Below are 18642 nucleotides of genomic sequence, written 5' to 3'. Positions count from 1 at the left end.
TAAAGAATTTTTATTTTATTTAATATTGTCCAAAATCTGCATGTTTTAATATTTTGTCAATTTTTAGATTGTTTTAATTTTTTAAAAATGGAAAAATAATTTTTCTACTTGTCCTTTTCTTTAATGAGGTATTTTCTGATTATCTGCACCCCAACGAAATGTCGCCAACTCATTAGAGAATTACTGAATTTGCGGAAAATTTTTGTTTGTCTCTCTTTACGACTCATAGGCACTTTTCTGTTCTTATATAATAATGTAGCGATTTACAATTATTTTGAATCACCAGATAAGTTTAAGTTTTTGCCTTCTTTCCTATAAGCCTTCATTCTCCTAATTGCCAATATCAGAATATTTAAATTTGGTATCGCGCGTGAAGAAATGCAAATTCTACCATAAGGTGAAAAGGCTTAAATACGGAGTTCTAGAAGGGAAAGTTAGAGAGTGTGGGCAAGCACTGTCCTTTATAGCGTGAGCTTCTGGTTCTGAATTTATTACTGGTTAAAGTGGCGTAACAGCTATTACTTTGCTGCAACAAAACTTCGACGCAGTTTTAAGTACGGGATTATCTATGCCTAGGAAGAAATTCTACTGTTTTGTTAATATCTTTGAATGTTAAGTTAGTTCTTGTTAGTTGAGTTACCGCCCGAGCGAGGCGTAACTTGTTAGCGTCAGGTCGACGCATTGTGAATTTTAAAGAATCTAATAAAGGGTTCTTTTAACCCTTCTCCTATCTGGTTCCTGCACGTACTTCAGCTGTCACATCAAAAGCTTAACAAGTAGATATTACAATAATAATAATAATAATAATAGAAGAAACAAATTTTTTGAAAGAGATCAAAAATGTATGTGGCCGATATTTGTATTTTTACAGCCACTTCAGCGAAATAACGGCTCAACGTATAGTTTGCAAATCTATATCTACTCTAAGTAGTGTGTGGTATGTGAGTGCGTTGGTTGTCTGTTGTCAGGTGTCGGGTGTATACTTGAAATGTACCAAAAACACGAGAACTGAACCGAATTTGAGACCGGGGGTACGGATAATCCGAAAATAGCGTATTTCTTTTAGTAGTACCCACTACTAGGCAAATTAGAGGTTTTATTTTATACTGAGTAAAATTTTGGATTACCATTTTTATATCTTAGATATGAAAAGTTAAGTACTATGAGTCCTGTGATTCTGAATGATTTTTATGTTCTACAGAAATGGTTGCCTCAGAGAACGTAATTATCGATGACGTCAATCATCAGTATGTCTAATAATTGCATCGTGTTCAAGCTTCTTGTCTTTTATTAAATAATAGAATAGAAAGGGGTTACATCAGTTTAATAACAACATTATAAAATTTAAAATTAATTTAAAAATAAATGGTGAATAATGTAGCAATTATAACAAACCTTGGAAAAAATTCATCTTATTTTTAATTTTTTGAAACAGAGATTTTTTGAATATTTTATAATATATGTTTTCGTGTCTATGATGAGGACTATTCAAATTGTGCATGGGCGAAGAGTATGTGTAAAACATATATTAGCATACATTGCATACATTAAAACGCTACTTTCCTTCAGAGTCATTATTCTAGTTAGACCTCATGTGTAAAAAAAAAAGAACGTTACAAAAACTTTGAATTATAAATTTTGTTTAGTAGCTTTGAAAACACTTATTAAAACTGTCATCTAAATTGTCTATGTCATTTTTGCCCTTCCATTAATCACTTCCTCTTTCAAGGCAGCTTAAACTTCATCAAGTAAATCAACCGTTTTATTGCTTCCTAGATTAGGACATAATTGTTTTAACTTGTCAGAGCTTCAGTTAAGGATGCACGCAGGATTTCATCTTGTTCATTTAGCAGAATTTCTTCCTCTTCTTTAGAAATAATTTGTTTTGGTTTGTTTTATTGAGATTACGACCATGCACGCTAGGGCTATCTGCCTAAGGAGAGGGATGCCTTCGTGGAGGATTTTCTAAGCGAAACTGGCTCGTATACACGTTAGACATGGGGGAAAACACCTTTGGAAATAGAAACTAGTTTGTTAATTGATTATGGCAAAGTATGCGAGAAGTTTATGACTTTAGAACGATTATTCGAAGAATATATTGAAACGAAATGCCTCATATTCACACTGTATGTAAGAAAAACCACGAAAATCCCCTGCAACTAGCTCGTTATCAGAAAGTAAATCCGGGACAAATTATCAATGTTCTTTATGCTTATCCCCTCGGGTACTGATGGATCAAAGAAAAAGAGACATTACCATGCATTTGAAGAATGTCTTTCTCCCAGTCATCTTCTTGCTTGAAATTCTTCATCGTCCCTGAAAGTCTTCTAATGATTCAGTCGCAGGGAGAAGTAATAGCGTGAAAATAAGCAGTAGCTGCCAGTAGCTCTCTCTTGAATTGATAGATTGATATATATGTACATGTTAGTGTCAGCAATCTATGTTAAGCTGCTAGTACTAGCACTTTAAAGAAACCCCAGTTAGGAGAGACAACAGATGCAAAACTTCATGGGTGGTTTCCTTGAATTCAAGAACTTAGTGTTCATATACATTAACTAATTTGCGTCCCGATAGAAGCCGACAAATATAGAAGGGAAAGTTCAGACCAATTAAGAAAGTAACTGATTGATTAATATAAAACCTTGCAAGTGGTCGTCATGAGAGGTCTTCCTATACTTTGTGCTAACTCATATACTCTCAATAGTGCAAGATTTGCAGAAATTTGCGAAGAACTATATTGAACGAGATTCAGTCACAAAGCGGAAAGGCATTTTGAAATTTATATCTTAAAATTTTACTAAAACTTAACTTCCTCATTTCCTCTCAGTCGTTTTGTAGCAAAACTGTAGTTACTTATTCTTTTTGACGACATATTCACTGTATCCACGAGCGGCAATCGTTCTGTTTGACAGCTCTCCAACAATGCTTTTGTATGATTCCTCGAATATAGTGGCTATCAAAGTGATCATTAATAATAGAAACATAGTTTTTGTTTCAGTTTATTACCCCCTAATGATGCTTTGAATGACTATTTATATTACATTAACAGTATTAGTGATTCGCATGAAGACTCGGAAATAATTATTTGCGGAGATTTCAATGCTAAGAGTCCCCTATGGGGTCCTTATGATAACTCAATAGATCCAAAAGGTGATGCTGTAATTGAATTCTGCTCGATAAACAATTTGAATGTTCTTAATAGTCCTGATAGCCCGGCTACGTTTTCTGGTGCCAGAGGCGAGAGCTGGATAGACCTTACAATTTTTTGTCCTGAATTGGTCTGTTTCTATGGATATATCATGTAGCAATCATCGCTACATTGAGACTGAACTTTTAAACAACTTACTTAGTGAGAAGAAATTTGAACGTTTCTATATTTGGGACTTGAATTGGCTAAATTTTCGTGCAGAACTGTATAACTTTATAAATCAAGTTTCCAAAGAAAATTTAGAAAATACTTCTGATTTAAATATTTATATTAAAAATCTTACTAACTCAATAGTGGATATCTGTAAGAAAAATAAGAAGATGAACAAATTTAAACAGAGCAACGCTCTGGGTAAACAGGTGCATTGGTGGTCCGAAAAACTGGCTGTTTTAAGAAGGCAAGCTCGACTGTACCGAAGAAAATTTCAGAGATGTTACAATCGTATAGAGAAAAATTTGTTAAAGATTCAATATAAGAAGAAATTAGCTGAATATAAACGAGAAATCAACATTAGTAAAAATTGTGCTTGGGAACAACTATGTGACACTTTGAATATTCATCAACCTTTTGGCATTTCTTGCTGTTAATAAATATAAACCAGCTTTACAAATTGCCTCTTTGAAATATCAAGATGGGTCTTATACTAAGAATATAGATGAGACAGTAAATTACCTCCTACGATATCACTTTCCTTGTGATACTCCTTATGGTGATCTATCATGTCATTATCAAGATAGATCAGATTGTAGGATACCTCCAGAGACCGTAAATGATTATGATTTTACTTTGGATGAAATGGAATTTACTCTTAAAAAGTTAAATAAAGGAAAAGCTCCTGGTAAAGATGGCCTGACAATGGATATTATTTTAGAAAGCTTGGAATGTAATAAAAAGTGCTTTGTAGCTATTCTGAATGAATGTCTTCGGAGGGGGATTTTTCCTGAATGTTGGAAAGAGGCTGATTTGGTTTTGTTCAACAAAGAAAGAAAGGATAAAGAAAATCCTTGCTCTTTTCGCCCCATTTGCTTACTGCCTTCCTGGGGCAAGGTACTGGATAAACTCATGACACAATGGTTGCACTATTATTTATTATCAAATAATCTTTTAAATAAAAATCAGTTAGGTTTTATGCGCGGTAAAAGCATTACCCAGGCTATAGATAAATTAATTTGTGACATCCTTCGAAATAGAAGGAATGGTAAACATATTGCAATTTTGTCCTTAGATGTAAAGAGCGCTTTCAACAATGTTTGGTGGCCAATTTTATTAAAGGAATTAAAAAATATGAAATGTCCAAGTAATATCTTCTTATTAATATGTGATTTTCTGAATGGAAGAAAAGTTTCCTTATATGATGGTAATAAGTGGCATCACAGAAATTACCAAAGGGGTTGTCCCCAAGGCTCAATATCTGGTCCACTTTTGTGGAATATTATTGCTAATATAGCTTTAAATATAACCTTACCACAAAATGTTAGTGTACAAGCTTATGCTGACGATTTTCTTTTATTGGCCACGGGAAGTGGTCGCCATACTATTGATAAAGCTCTAAGTTTCGCCACTCAAGAATTGGAGAAGTGGTCTTTCCATGTTAAACTCAAATTTGATCCAAAGAAGAGCTTTCTTTTGGGTATTGCCAAAACTAATACTAGATCAATACATCCTAGGTGCAAACTGTATGGACAACCAATTAGAGGTTCTAAGAATATCAAATATTTGGGCATTACGATCGATGAAAAGCTCACTTTTATACCTCACCTAGATCAAATAAAAATCGAATGCACCCATATTCTTAATAGACTTAGTAAAATGAATCTCCAAGGTAAAGTTCTTAAGAGTTTATATAAAAGAGCTATTGAGAGAAAGATCTTGTATGCATGTGGCACATGGTGAACTGGAACGGTCGGAATGAGTAACAAAATTTTGCAAATTCAAAGAATCGCTTTATTGAGGATTACTAAGTGTTTTAGAACTGTTTCCACAGTAGCTCTTCAGATTTTGGCTGGATGTCCTCCGATCGATATTTTAGCGGAAAAAGAATATGCTATCTTTAAATTAAACCTGGTAATAAAACTGTCGATTGTTTCAGTGAGATCTTCTCAGCTAGAGATTTTGACTAGATTTTGAGAAAGGCTTAGACATTCATCCAGCTTTGTTGAAAAGGTTGAATTGGCATAAAGGCCTCCTCAATATGACAGGCTACACGATTTTTACAGATGGATTTAAATTAAATGGTCATGTAGATGCAGCCTTTTGTGTGTTCTCATATTAGAAACTAAGTTTACAAATATAGACTTTCTGACAATGCCTCTGTCTATCAGGCAGAGTTAGTCGTCCCGCGAGAGGCCTTGTATTGGCTTATTTTCAATTCTGCGATAGATCCTGTAGAAATCTATAGTGACTGCGAAAGCGCAATGGTTTCAGTTACGGATATTTGTCCAAGTAACGACCTAATTAAACAGATAAAAAACATGCTCATTTTTCTTAGCGCTTTCAGAGATATTAAACTCTTTTGGACGAAGAGTCATATTGGTGCCATTATAAGATATTTCTTCCGCTTCCCTAGCGTGCCTTCATGGTGTAGTGGTTCTGCACGCTGGGCCGGTATTCCAGAGGCCCGGCGAAGGCATTGCATATTTTTCTTCTCTCCTGCATCCAATTAACCTAATGACTCTACAAGTGGCACCCAAACTAAAAGGGTTGTGGATGATGATTCTCCGCACCCAGGATTTGGCGACTAGGTCCCCTTAAACCCTTTTAAAAGGGGAGTGCATAAGGTATTTCTTCCGCTCCCCTAGCGTGCCTTCGTGGTGAAGTGGTTCTGCACGCTGGGCCGGTATTTCAGAGGTCAGTGGTTCGATTCCCGGCGAAGGCGTTGCATATTTTTCAGCTTTCCTGCTTCCAATTAACCTAACGATTCTACAACATTGATAACGAGTTAGCAGATAGATTAGCAAAGGCTACCACTGAAAATCAAATTATTGATTTTGAAGTAAAGACTTCCTTTGACAGTTTGAAATTCTTGTTGAAAAGAAAAAGTTTGACTCTATGGCAAGCAAAGTGGAACGATCCAGATTCTAAAGGAAGATTCACTTATAATTTAGTCTCAACTGTAAGTGAGAGAAGATGCCTAAGTGACAAGTATCTAAACCAAGCTTTAACTAACCATGGACACTTTCCCTTTTATTATAATAGGTTTTCGATTAAAAATTGTGCCTGTCCATGTGGCATGAGTAATGTCGATAATGAGCACCTGTTGTTAAATGCTCTTCTATGAAAAATATTGCTCTAAAATTTATTCCAGATATTGCTAAATTTAATACTCTAAAGTCTAAAGGATCTAAGTAAAAATACAGTGACTAAATTGAAACTGTCAAATTTCATAAAATATGTGTCTGTAAATGAAATGAATTTATATATTGATTGTGTTTAAAATTTCCCTGTCTGTTTAAAGGAAAACTAGAATGTTTATGATATTCTGTTATTTTAATTCTTTGTATATGTAACATATTTTTATGCATGCAAGTAACATGTGTTATATTTTACAAAGTATGTAATAATGTGCTTTTGTTGGTGTAGCTGGTAAATCTCACCAGCTCCTAGACTTAAGTTCATATTTTAGTTGTTTATTCTATTTTAAGTTATTTCAGGTAGTAAGGTGGTAGTTCAACTGCTTAATAGGCCTGATTTAGGCCTTGTTTTACATCTCAATGTTTCTTTAATTAAATAGCTCCTTTAAGCCCTGTTAAGCCTCTAATGGCGGTACAGGAAGTTCAACCAGTCATATTCACTGTACTGTGCAAAAGACAGAAACTTGGGATATTGCATACTATAAAAAAGTATCCGAATTAATGTAAAACAATACTCTTCAAATTTAAATATCTGAATATTCGTTCTCTTAATAGCATCTTCGCTGGTTTATCCCATATGTAACGTGAATGCGAGCTAATTTTTCTTAAACCCATCGAAATTCGAAAACTCTCAACGGAGGCATAGTCCCTTAAGAAGATAGTTCTTCCATGCATTTTTATTATTGAATAAGCTTCAAGATACCTTTAATAGTAATGAAGCAAAACTATCATGCTGTTTAACAATAACAAATTATACGGATGTAACTATTTTAAGCATTTTGTATAAAAGCATCAGAGCTGTAAGCATTAAACCTTCGTATTCCGTTGCAGCCTTCGCATCCATCTTATAAAGCCATAAATACCATTAACAGTAACCTATACAATAAGTGAAATAAAGTCATTTCATCCCGAGAATCCAATTCAGAAAGAAATTACCAGTGTTTACGGGTTTGCCTACTGATCAGCCTCGATGAATGTTTTTATATAACAGAAATATTTTCGAGATAGAGTACATTTTCATCAACACTTGTCATTGAAGTTAGTCTTCGAAGCTTAATATTTGCTTAAAAAGATATTTTTCTTTTGTACTACAAAACGGAAATCTAGTTCTGCGTTACAAAAATATCAAGTACTTCAAGGCTAGTAAATTGCGCGCTGTAGTTTAACAATTTGAATGAAACACAGAAAATAATTTTAGAAATTACTTACATATTATCAACGCAGAAGTTTTCAGAATCATGATGATGATCTGAAAAAGAAGAAAATAAATGACACTTTTAAATCTTAAGTTCTTTATGATAAGATAACAAAATTATTTATGAGGTACCCGATGATACGGCATTTACCAATTTAACTTGATATTTTTAAACTTTAAGTAATAAAAACAATATCCCAGCTATTTATTACTAAGCATATAATTTTAAATCAAATATTCAGTTTTAAATATTTGTGGATTCACCAAACATATATGCATCCCGTTAAGGATATAGTTTTGCATTATGGAATATGGACTCAAAAAAATTTCGTAGTGCTTTCAGAAAAGTGTAAGAAAAAACTAATGATCATTTTTTGAAGTAACAAACTTAAATAAACTTTTTTTCCAATCATATGTTACTGAGATACAGTTCCAAATTAAGGGTTCGGTTTTAATCCATTTTGGATTCAACAAACATATATTGTATCCTGATGAGGGTATTGCTAACTGGAATATGCACTCAAACAGTTTCATCCACCTTTCATAAAACCGTAAAAAAAAAAAAAAAAAAAAAAAAAAAAAAAAAAAAAAAAAAAGACATAAAGCATTATAAAATATTTATTTGCGCCATTTTTAGCTTTTGTTTATAAAGGAATCTGAAATAGTACTCACTTTGACGTCTCAGACGTCTTAATCCACTGGTGTCGTTGTCTGTTCTGTTAAACTTACAAAGAGTAAGTAGAAAAAAAGAATTAATTAGTATTATACCAGTTCGAGATGTGTTAAGGGTGGAGTTTTAGTCTATGGCTATGAAATACAAGGCCTTCTGATGAAGGTCTTCTTGAGGAATTCAGGTCACTCAAAGACAACAAACGGAGAAAGAGGAAGCACCTGGGGGTTTCTCGTACCGGAATGTAAAACACTGCCCTTTCACTATCTTTAGCTGAAGTATTTAGTAAAAGTAATAATAAACCTTTCAATGAGGATTTATGATAATTAATATAAGGTTCCGTTTTCATAGAATTCATTTTGACGGTCATAAAGCTAATTGATGGTACGTTTCTTTGAAAAATGTCTTCAGTGATGGAAAATAAACATCATATTAATTTTTCAGCAATTAACTTTCATGTTTATTCAGCTGAAAAATATTTATTTATTCGAGAATAACGTTCGTGTAACAAATGTGAAGAAATAACCAGATAAATTTAGAATGAACTGAATTAAATGATAAATGCAGGATCTAAAGTTAAGCAGAAAAGCAAACTTAGATTGGTGCAAATTATGGGGAGGGGAACCTATATATGTTTTTCTCTCTTGTTCCACATAAACCAAAGTAGATCCTAAAATGACCTGGCGAATTCTCGCACAGGCGTGAAGAAAACTACCGACTCGGAAGAAGGGTGAAAAATAACCCTTTAAATTTAATTCAAAACAGTTAACAGAAAGTCACCGTCCAACTTGCGGTGAAAAGTAAACGTAGAATATATTTTAAGTCAAACCTAAAATGAATAGTGCTTAAGTTGCCCTTAACAGGTGGAATCACAAAAACCTAACCGGCGTGATGATTAATCCGATATGGCCCAGAGGCTTAGTCGCGTAACAGCCAAACAACAATGAAACATGCTCTTGGCTAGCGAGATTCACCCGTTTAAATAAGCACTTCACTTAACTTTAAATTTACATCCTGGCGAGAGAATGTGAGAGGAAGTTGAGAAGTTCAGAATAGGAATCATACTTAAAATAAATTTGTTATGCAAAATAAGGAAAACCCTACACCTTTATCAATTTCAAGGATAGGACCCTTCTCTTAAAAAGCAAACAAAATTTGGGAATCAAAACGAATTTAAAGCAGTGAGTTCCAGTTCTGTCTTGATAGTCTTTCTTCGTTTAAGTTAACTCAGTGTTTAATTCCAACTCAGCATATAGTGAAACTTGCTCAGACTCAGTGTATTATTAAGATTATGTCAAAGCACTCTAGGGCTGTCTACCTAATATGAGGACTTTTTAAGGAAAATTGGCTTGTATTCACTTGCACATTGGGAAAATCATAAAAACTCCCATGTAGCCAGCACATTCTCTAGAATTTGAACTTGGATCGGATTACTAGTGGTCAGCGTTTTTACTGCTTGGTTGTTGGACGACCTTGCTAGATGAGTTCCGGTATTTCTTAATTTTATATTTACATTTAATAAATTTATATTTAACTTAATTATATTTACATTTAATAATTTATATTTATACTTAATTTTATATTTACAATTTTATATTATATACAAGTATCCAGTATTGAAAGAAACTGTGTAGAATCTGTGTGTTATCGAAGCAGAAAACAGAAAAAATCAGCCGTGCCCTCACCGAGATTCGAACATCAGACCTCCAGACTGCCAACCGAATATGCTTTAGTTGCACCACGATGGCACGCGGTAAGGAATCGGAAAATTCATTACAATTATATAAAATTAGGAAAGGTGCTCATAATGCAGTGTTCAAGATCACTTCAGTTGGAAGAGCATTTGTAAATTTTAATAGGCTTCTAAATAATGAAGATTTAATAAATATAAGCAAGAAAATCTAACCTAAGAAAAGTTGTTTTGCTCAAAATCTAACAGAAAAGTTATTTAACTTTTCCCCATCAACTACGTTAGCATATTTTGCTATTCTTTTATTTTTTACTGGTAACATATTCTAGATCAAAATGAATGGTAAAATCAATAGTTTAAAAATGAAAAAAATAATTAATTAAAATGAAACTCTAAGATATATCGAAACGAAAAGTAACAATGAATTTATTTAAAAGAAAAGAAATGGATAGAAGAATTGAAAAAATATTTTCCTTTCCTCCATATTCATAATTATTCATCATTTTCATAATTAATCTTTCTGTTCCCCTATCTATAATTTTAAATACAGTCTTATATATATATATATATATATTTTTCAAATGAAAATAATTTTACTCATTTGTATTGCCCCTGCACTTTAAAATGGATTAAGGTTAAGGAACTCCTTAATACTGCACGAGTTGAAAGAAATTAATTTTCCTTGGGTTTGATTTCTAAGCAAAATTGTTCAAATTCCAACAGTAAGCATTTAATCAGAAATAGGAAGCAGAGAGGAAACGAAAAGTGGAAAGTGAAGCTTTGATTAGGCTGGTTACCGGAAAAGGAAGCTGAATTAGTAGTTTAAAGGGACGGTTAAAAAAAATTCTTTCTTTAACAATGGTTTTTCGGCCTTATGTTTTACAAGCTCTTTACGTTTTATCTATAAAAAAGTCAAGATCGAAAATACGACAGAATATCTTTTCTAAATTTGGTGATTAAAATTTCTGATAATTGATTCGATAACTGATTAATAATCGGATTCGACATTTTTTATTTCGCGTTCTCTTTAAAACTGCGGTGAACTAACTGTATGCGTTAAACTGTAACACCATGGATAGCGATGCATTGAAAACGGAAATGAAAGATGCGGAGAATAATTTAATTTTTCGCAACCTGGAGCTATTCGAAATCAACTGTGTTCTCGCGGAGATCAGAACCACGGATCTTCTAGTTGCTAACTTGATGTGTCAAACACTTACACAATAAGAGCACACACGTGGGGTGCAATATTTCCTTATATTCTCACCCTCTTAAAGAGCAACTGGAGAAGTACACGAAATCCACTCGAGCAAATCCAGGTGATGTCTAATTATATATTTTCTAATTTAGGTACTGTTGAAGAGATTTATTAGTATTTTAGGAGACTAGAGCGCTGAGTAATCAACTCTGCCCTCACCAGGATTCGAAGGATGGATATTCCGATTTGTTATCTCGATGTGACAACCGGTTACACCCCAAGGAAATGCAGTGATTTCTTAAAGTTCGTATATAAAATTTTCGAGCTTGCAATGTTTCATGTTCAGTATTATTTTATGCTAAACTTAAAACTATCCCCCCCACCACGGATCAGGATTTGTATAACATTCCCATAATGTTAGCTTGCCTCTTGATACGATTTCTATCAATAAGCACTAAAACAATATATACACATTTGCTTAGTCCATTGCTTTTCTAGCTTTGTATGTGGATCCTTATAACCTATTTACAAGCATCTCTCATTTCACAGAGGTTCGCTTTGCGCCTTTCTTTTTTAATGGATGACCTACACTGAAACCTTTCTTTTCCTGCTGAAATAATTCCGAAGAAAATTTTCGCTTTTACTAGAAGAGAAAAGCGCTCATTGTTGATTTCGTGTGGGGATTGCGTAAAAACATGATATTCATTTTTGTAATCATATATCGATTTAGTGCAAGGATATCGTGTGTTTTACAGAACTATATAGGAGAAAAATGCTTGAGTCTAAGCTATCAAGCATATTGTTATATCCGAAGCATCTCACATGAGTCAAAAAACCTCGTTCTTGACATCAAGGGTGGCAAATATAGCTGTAATTAGACATGAGTGACCTTCCTATCTTGAAGGATTTGATTAGATTATTTAAATTATATGAAAGCACTCTAGAGCTATCTGAATAAGGGGAGATATGCCTTCATGGAGAGCTTTCTAAGGGAAACTAGTTCATATTCCCGTTACGCATAGGAAAAAACGCGAGTACTTTTACAAAGTCAGCCCATTCGCAGGAATTTGAATTTGTGTTGAACAACCAATGTTTAGCCCTTTTATGGGTCGGCCCTTGGTGAGCTCCTGGCCTGAAGCATTCAGCGATGGGTGATGCTTTCTTCCCATCTTTGATACATCCTAGCAGCTTTATAGTCATTAGGTTTATTTCGAAGCAGAAGACAGGAAAACTCAGTAATGCCCTCTTCGGGATTCAGATTCCGAACCTCTCGATGCTAGCCGATGATCTTCCAATTATGCCACGAAAGCATGGGGTAATATAATTTTTAAGGCAGAAAAAAATTCCCTACAGCTTCTGTACTTTTCATTACTCTAACCTCCGATGACTCATAACTGACCCACCATAACCATCACCTCTTCAGCCTTTCAACGTGATCGATGACTTTATAGGTGCGATTTTATCCTGATTCTTAAAGATTAAGATTAAACTGTACATACATTATTTATTTTTCGCATAGACTGTATACTGCATCATTCCCCGCTTTTACTATAATGGTAGTGTTACTTTGCGTTTTATTGTTTATTGAATACAGTACTTTCTCGCGTATTTTCCCAATAATATGACAATGTGACAAGCTCTAGCTTCTGAAAATTTTTAAAATATTCGTACATTTTCCCCTTCCTCTGTTGTACAGAGTTTTTCCTTTAGAGGGCTAGTTTATTGGTAATTTATATTGTATTGGTTATTTTTATTTTTATTTAGTGAATTCAATTAGTATTCGCACTTTTGTATTAGCAATTCTTCCACTTTATTTTCCCTTGCATGCATTATTTGAAACAAATTTTGTGCAGATTCTTTATTAAGCTACCCAGGCGTGGCAGATGTTCATAAACTTAAGAAATGTTCCAAACATATGCTTTACCTTACTTCTGTTGTTTATATTCCCGCTCTAAAGCCTTAGCTACAGCTACCTATCGATCTTTCGATATCTGAGACTTTTGTTCGTCCCCTTCGTTCCTCGCATGTCCTTCTTGAAAATTATGATCAAGACTCATTGATGTGAGGGGTATCCGCCGATAACACCGCGGCAAAAACATCGCGGACGAAAACGTCGCGGAGAAAACAACGCAAGGCGAAAACGTCGCGCTACAAAACATCATGGGAGAAAACATCGCAAAGAGAAAACATCGCAGTTTTAAAACTTCGTGGTACAAAATATCGTCGTCGAAAATAAAGCGGTTCAAAAACTTCGCAGTTTAAAAACATCGTCGTCGAAAATATCGTGGTAAAAAATAAAGTGTCTACAAATCATCGCATGACGATAACAACGGAGACATGCTTTTTTCAGGTTTTAATAATTGTAAATGGATATTCCCGTAATGATTTGTGAGCTCAAGATGTAAAGAAGGATAATTTTTACTTTCACATTTTTTATTAACTAATAAATTTTGGATGAAAAAGTAAGAAGGAAACTTAAGCATAGAAAATTAAATGCAACTTATAGATTATACTTTTCATGAAAAATTACCAGTAAAAACTTTATAAAAATGATTTATTAATGGCCTTTGTTAGTTAACTATGTCGGTTTAAAATTCTATTAAGTGCTATAAGTTGCATTAATTTTCTATGCTTAAGTTTCCATTTTATTTCCTCAGCAAAAAATTTATTGATTAATAAAAAATATGAAAGTAAAAATTATCCTTCTTTCCATCTTGCCCACACAAATCATTACGGGAATATCCATTTACAGTTATCAAAGCCTGAAAAAAGCGTGTCTACGATGTTATCGTCATGCGATAATTTGTAGATAGTTTATTTTTTACCGCGATATTTTCGACGACGATGTTTTTAACCCGCGAAGTTTTTGAACCGCTTTATTTTCGGCGACGATGTTTTGAACCACGATGTTTTAGAACTGCGATGTTTTCTCTTTGCGATGTTTTCTCCCACGATGTTCTGTAGCGCGACGTTTTCGCCTTGCGTTGTTTTCTCCGCGTCGTTTTCGTCTGCGATGTTTTTGCCGCAATGTTTTCAGCTGTAACCATGTGAGGTGCCCCTAAGGCTTTACAAGGTGACTGGGCCGCTGCCTGAGGTGTCCGGCTCAATCACCGTCAGATATGGGCCCAATATCTTTCAAATAATTTAATTTTAATATCAAAATTTATTCTTATTGGAATGCAGGTTTCTTTTGAAGAAATAATATTGTGCTAGTTATGACTATTTTTCTATAGTTATATTCTTACTGTAACAGCGTTTCTTGGAAATTAAATTACTTGCATAAATTTCGCTTCTGGATTTTCGGACGATAAAATTAGTTTAAAAAAGACGGAAAATACGCAAGGAAGTCTAGTATATAGTGATGCTTGGTTGTTGTTGTTGCTGCTGCAAGGGGTGAACCCCCAGCGCCCCCGGGACGAAACGAGTTCAGCCATCAGGCCATAACAGGAGCCAACGTGTCAAACGAAATCGAAGAACAGCGACCCAGCCATGGTTGGTAGATCTTTTCAATGCAACTTAATTTTGGTAAGCTATTTATTATTTATTTTGAGTTCTTAAATCTGATGTTATGTAAATTTATTGCAGCGGCATGTTTGCTTTATAGCATTTCGGTGTACAAAAGGTTTTATTCTAATGGGTTGTGTTTGGTAAGCGGAGGAAATTTGTACTCTTAATCAATGTTCATGCTAGCTTTTTTTAGTTGCTTGGTGCAGAAAACATTTCAGTAATAACAGTAATAATAAACAATAAATAAATGTGTTCAATATATTTATAAATTATTTTTAACACAAATTTTTACATACATGATGTAAAAATATATTTGAATGATAAATTTATGTCTTACAAATTTTTTTTGGCATTTTTATCTTCTGTTCTTTGTAGAAATTAATAGTCTTCATTTATTGCTGCAGCATTAGTAAATGCATTTTGATTCCAATAAAATATTTTAATGATAGCTTTGTTGTTTTGCCTCCCCTTACGTTTGAATTGAATATATATGTATATATATAATAAAAACAAATTTAGCAGTACTGACGTAGTAACACTGAGACTTAGAAACGCAGAAATACTGATGGTGCAGCACGTATACAGCATAGAACGTAGATTCATAGAGAAGGAAGAATTCTGATTGCGTACAATGCTAAGATATTTTTCAATATCTTAGCATTCTACGCAATCTATATAATATCTTAGTCAATCTATATAATATCTTATCATCTATATAACATCATCTATCTTAGTCTTATCATCTATCTTAGTCAATCTATATAATATCTTAGTCCTAGTAATGACTAGAAAACTTGACAGCCGAGTAAGATTAAATATTCATTTTTATTTCAATTGACATTTGTGGTCACAATTCAGCTGGCACTCTAATCGTACCTATTTCTAGAATTTTTACTTTTTTGATACTGTTGCGATAGAAAGAGGGCAGAATAAAATAGCCTCCAAGCGCCACAAAAGTAGAAGCAAAGTGCGCATCATCCAGTATGGAAGTTCACCAAGAGAAGGTTTTAGTTTAGGTTAAAAAGGTTCCAGTCCTCGAAATTTCGAGTTTAGGTTCCGAATTAGTTACTTCATAAGCGCTCCGCAAGCCATGTGACATATACTCTGATATAGAAATGACGCAGTCCAGAAAACTTATTACGTTGTTTAGAATACAGAGAGAAAATACCTAAATTAAAAATGAGGCATTAAAAGGCTGTTTCTTAATTAAATTATAAAGCTGATTTACGTTTTTTTTAATCTTACACACACACACACACACACACACACACACATATATATATATATATATACAAGATAAATATATATATATATGTGTGTGTGTGTGTGTGTGTGTGTGTGCGTGCGCAAAGTGCATCCCTGATCACATCAACAGACTTCACTTAATGATTTAAATGGTACAACATGATGTTCTATAATCTAGGATAAATCAGTTTTCGTTCCCTATGTTAAACCTACTAGTTGTACATACAGTTAGTTCTAAGCAACACGTCATTAACTTTCAAAATACACACATTTTTTGACACTTTCTGCTACTCCACTTTTCCTTCGTGGCATAACGTTCAAAACATTTTTTTAATTTGACCAAGAGTCAACATCGGAATGTCAAAATGATATCTGTCGTAAAAATTTTTAATTTTTTTAAATAATTGTATTATTATTGAATTTTTACTATCCCATTTCTCAAATTTAAATACAGAGTTTAAATTTTTTTTTAATCTGTTACTCTGTACAAGCGGTCAAAACTCGTCTTGTGGAATATTTAATTTGCTGTTGTCCTGGAGTCGGAAGTGTGCATCGGAATTAAACATGTCTGTGTGAAGAAATCAATGCCCACACGTGAAAAAGAATGCTACTTTTAAATGTGTTAAAATATAACCCACCTGATTACTAGATCTCAGCTGCCATAATTAAGAGCCCCCATATTATACATCTCATAGGTTCCAAGTTGTTTATCTTAATTTAATGTACAAAAGAGTTATACTTTTAATAATAAAAAGAAATATTTTTAACTCGCATTTCATGATTATAAAAGAAATCTGAAAGAAAAGGAGAATTTGCTACCTCATTTTGTTTTATGAGACAGAGAACACTGATTCACTTTGTTACAGACGTGAGGCGTTGTAATTGTGCTACAGAACTCCTTTATTTGATATTCTAGCTTTACGCTTGTTTTCTTTTATACAAAGCATAGAATAGGGGGAAAATGAGCTCTTAAAACGAAGAAGTACTGGGGAATCGAATGAAATATAAACTCTAAATGTTTTTTGCATTTTTCATACAATGAACCTTTTTCAGCTTCTCTTTGTTTTAGGATCCACGTGTGTTGCATATGTAAACTGATATCTTAAAGGAACATTGTTCGTGAGGCAACGCGGTTTCCTCTAAACAAATGACACACAAGAAAAGCTAGGATAGGCTATAACAGTATTCTATAAAAAAGCTGCTATAATTTAGAAACAAGCAGGAGAATGGACTTCATAATTCTCTCTTTCGAAAAGATTCAGATGCTAAAGTAGATTTTTACTCTCCTCTTTTCTGGGACTCGAAGATCACGCATATAATGTTGGTTGTTGGCCACCTTGTTGGTTTAATTAATGCGGAATATACAGTGAGGTCTGCAAGCATAACACTGTTATTGCACTTCTAATAAGCTACCCGTTGCAATTTTTAAATGTTGTATGGATCACGCAGAATTTCTATTTAAGATAAATCACGATTACAACGGTATCTGCATAATTAATTCTTGTAGAGATTTTGCTAAAGAATGCTACAAGCTTTCAAATGTAATCAATCTACCGTTATTTTTATTGATCATAATTAGAGATTCTGTGGTTCAAGAAAGTTATTTGAATTTCATAAATAGATGAATTTTGCATACGAAACTTAATAGTGAATGAATTTATATTAAACGTATACACACACACATGTATATATATATATATATATATATATATATTATACGCAAACAAAGTACTCAGAATCGACTTTTGGAAGGCTGACATTGGTTAACTCCTGTAGTGGCAGAATGTCTGTATAATTGACTAGATTATTTAATAATGACGAAGCAAACCAAGGCTATCTTCCTATGGGAAGAGATGCTTTCCTGGATGATGTTCTAAGGTTGATTTGGTTGGGTAACTGATTACACAAATGATGCAAGAGTTATCTGCCTAGATTATCTTTCAAAGATTATTGCTAGTAAAGTTAGGTGTTTGATTATATAAAAGAATCTGAAGTTTCTATCTCTGATTATCTGATTTCATTATGGATTACTGACTCATATTTATGTTACAGATGAAAAAGAAAAACTCAAGAAAGCGTGGAGGAAATATATCCCACCGCCTTTTTTTATGTGTTACTGTTTAGAGATTGGAGAAAAGATATATTTGGTTTCCCCAATTATTTTCTGTCTTCACATGTTTTTAAAAAATTGCGTTAGTTCCTCACGTACAAACTCCATAGCTTTTGATAACTATTAAATATAGATAAGAATAATTTATGAGAATAGTAATGTATGAGTTTATGAGAGAAGAATGAGTTTAGCCAAATTTTCACTCTTAATTTATTTTGTGAACTTCCTGAAAGCTAAAGGCTACTGGAGAATTTTCGGCCACATCCAGACACTCTTGCCACTGGTGGAAAAACGTAAATTCCACCGAAAGGATCACTTGAGCCTAGCTCCTGTGCACTTCTCAATTTTTGGGTGAAATCGGAAATGCAGACGAAGTGTATCGGAGCCCAAAACAAGATGGGCTGCGGTATTTTGTTTCATAAACAGGCCTTAATTTCTAAGTACTATGGCCATATGGCAAGAATGATAA

General features: G+C 33.6%; 1 protein-coding gene across 1 annotated transcript in view; it reads right to left on the bottom strand.

Annotated features, from left to right (window-relative positions):
• Positions 1-8537, bottom strand: part of LOC118180903 (uncharacterized) — a 51299-nt gene extending 42762 nt beyond the window's left edge. The window contains exons 1-2 of the mRNA XM_035349979.2: positions 8426-8537; positions 7768-7807 (exon numbers count right to left, since the gene is read on the bottom strand). Of these exons, the coding sequence (XP_035205870.1) occupies positions 7768-7798 (31 nt within the window). The 5' untranslated portion in view covers positions 7799-7807; positions 8426-8537. The remainder of the gene's footprint in view (positions 1-7767; positions 7808-8425) is intronic.
• Positions 8538-18642: the final 10105 nt, after the last annotated feature.

Source organism: Stegodyphus dumicola, chromosome X1, assembly GCF_044657685.1.
Source record: "Stegodyphus dumicola isolate Sdum_Otavi_A_Nest chromosome X1, ASM4465768v1".
Lineage (NCBI taxonomy): Eukaryota > Metazoa > Arthropoda > Arachnida > Araneae > Eresidae > Stegodyphus > Stegodyphus dumicola.
This window is presented reverse-complemented; position numbering and strand designations above follow the sequence as displayed.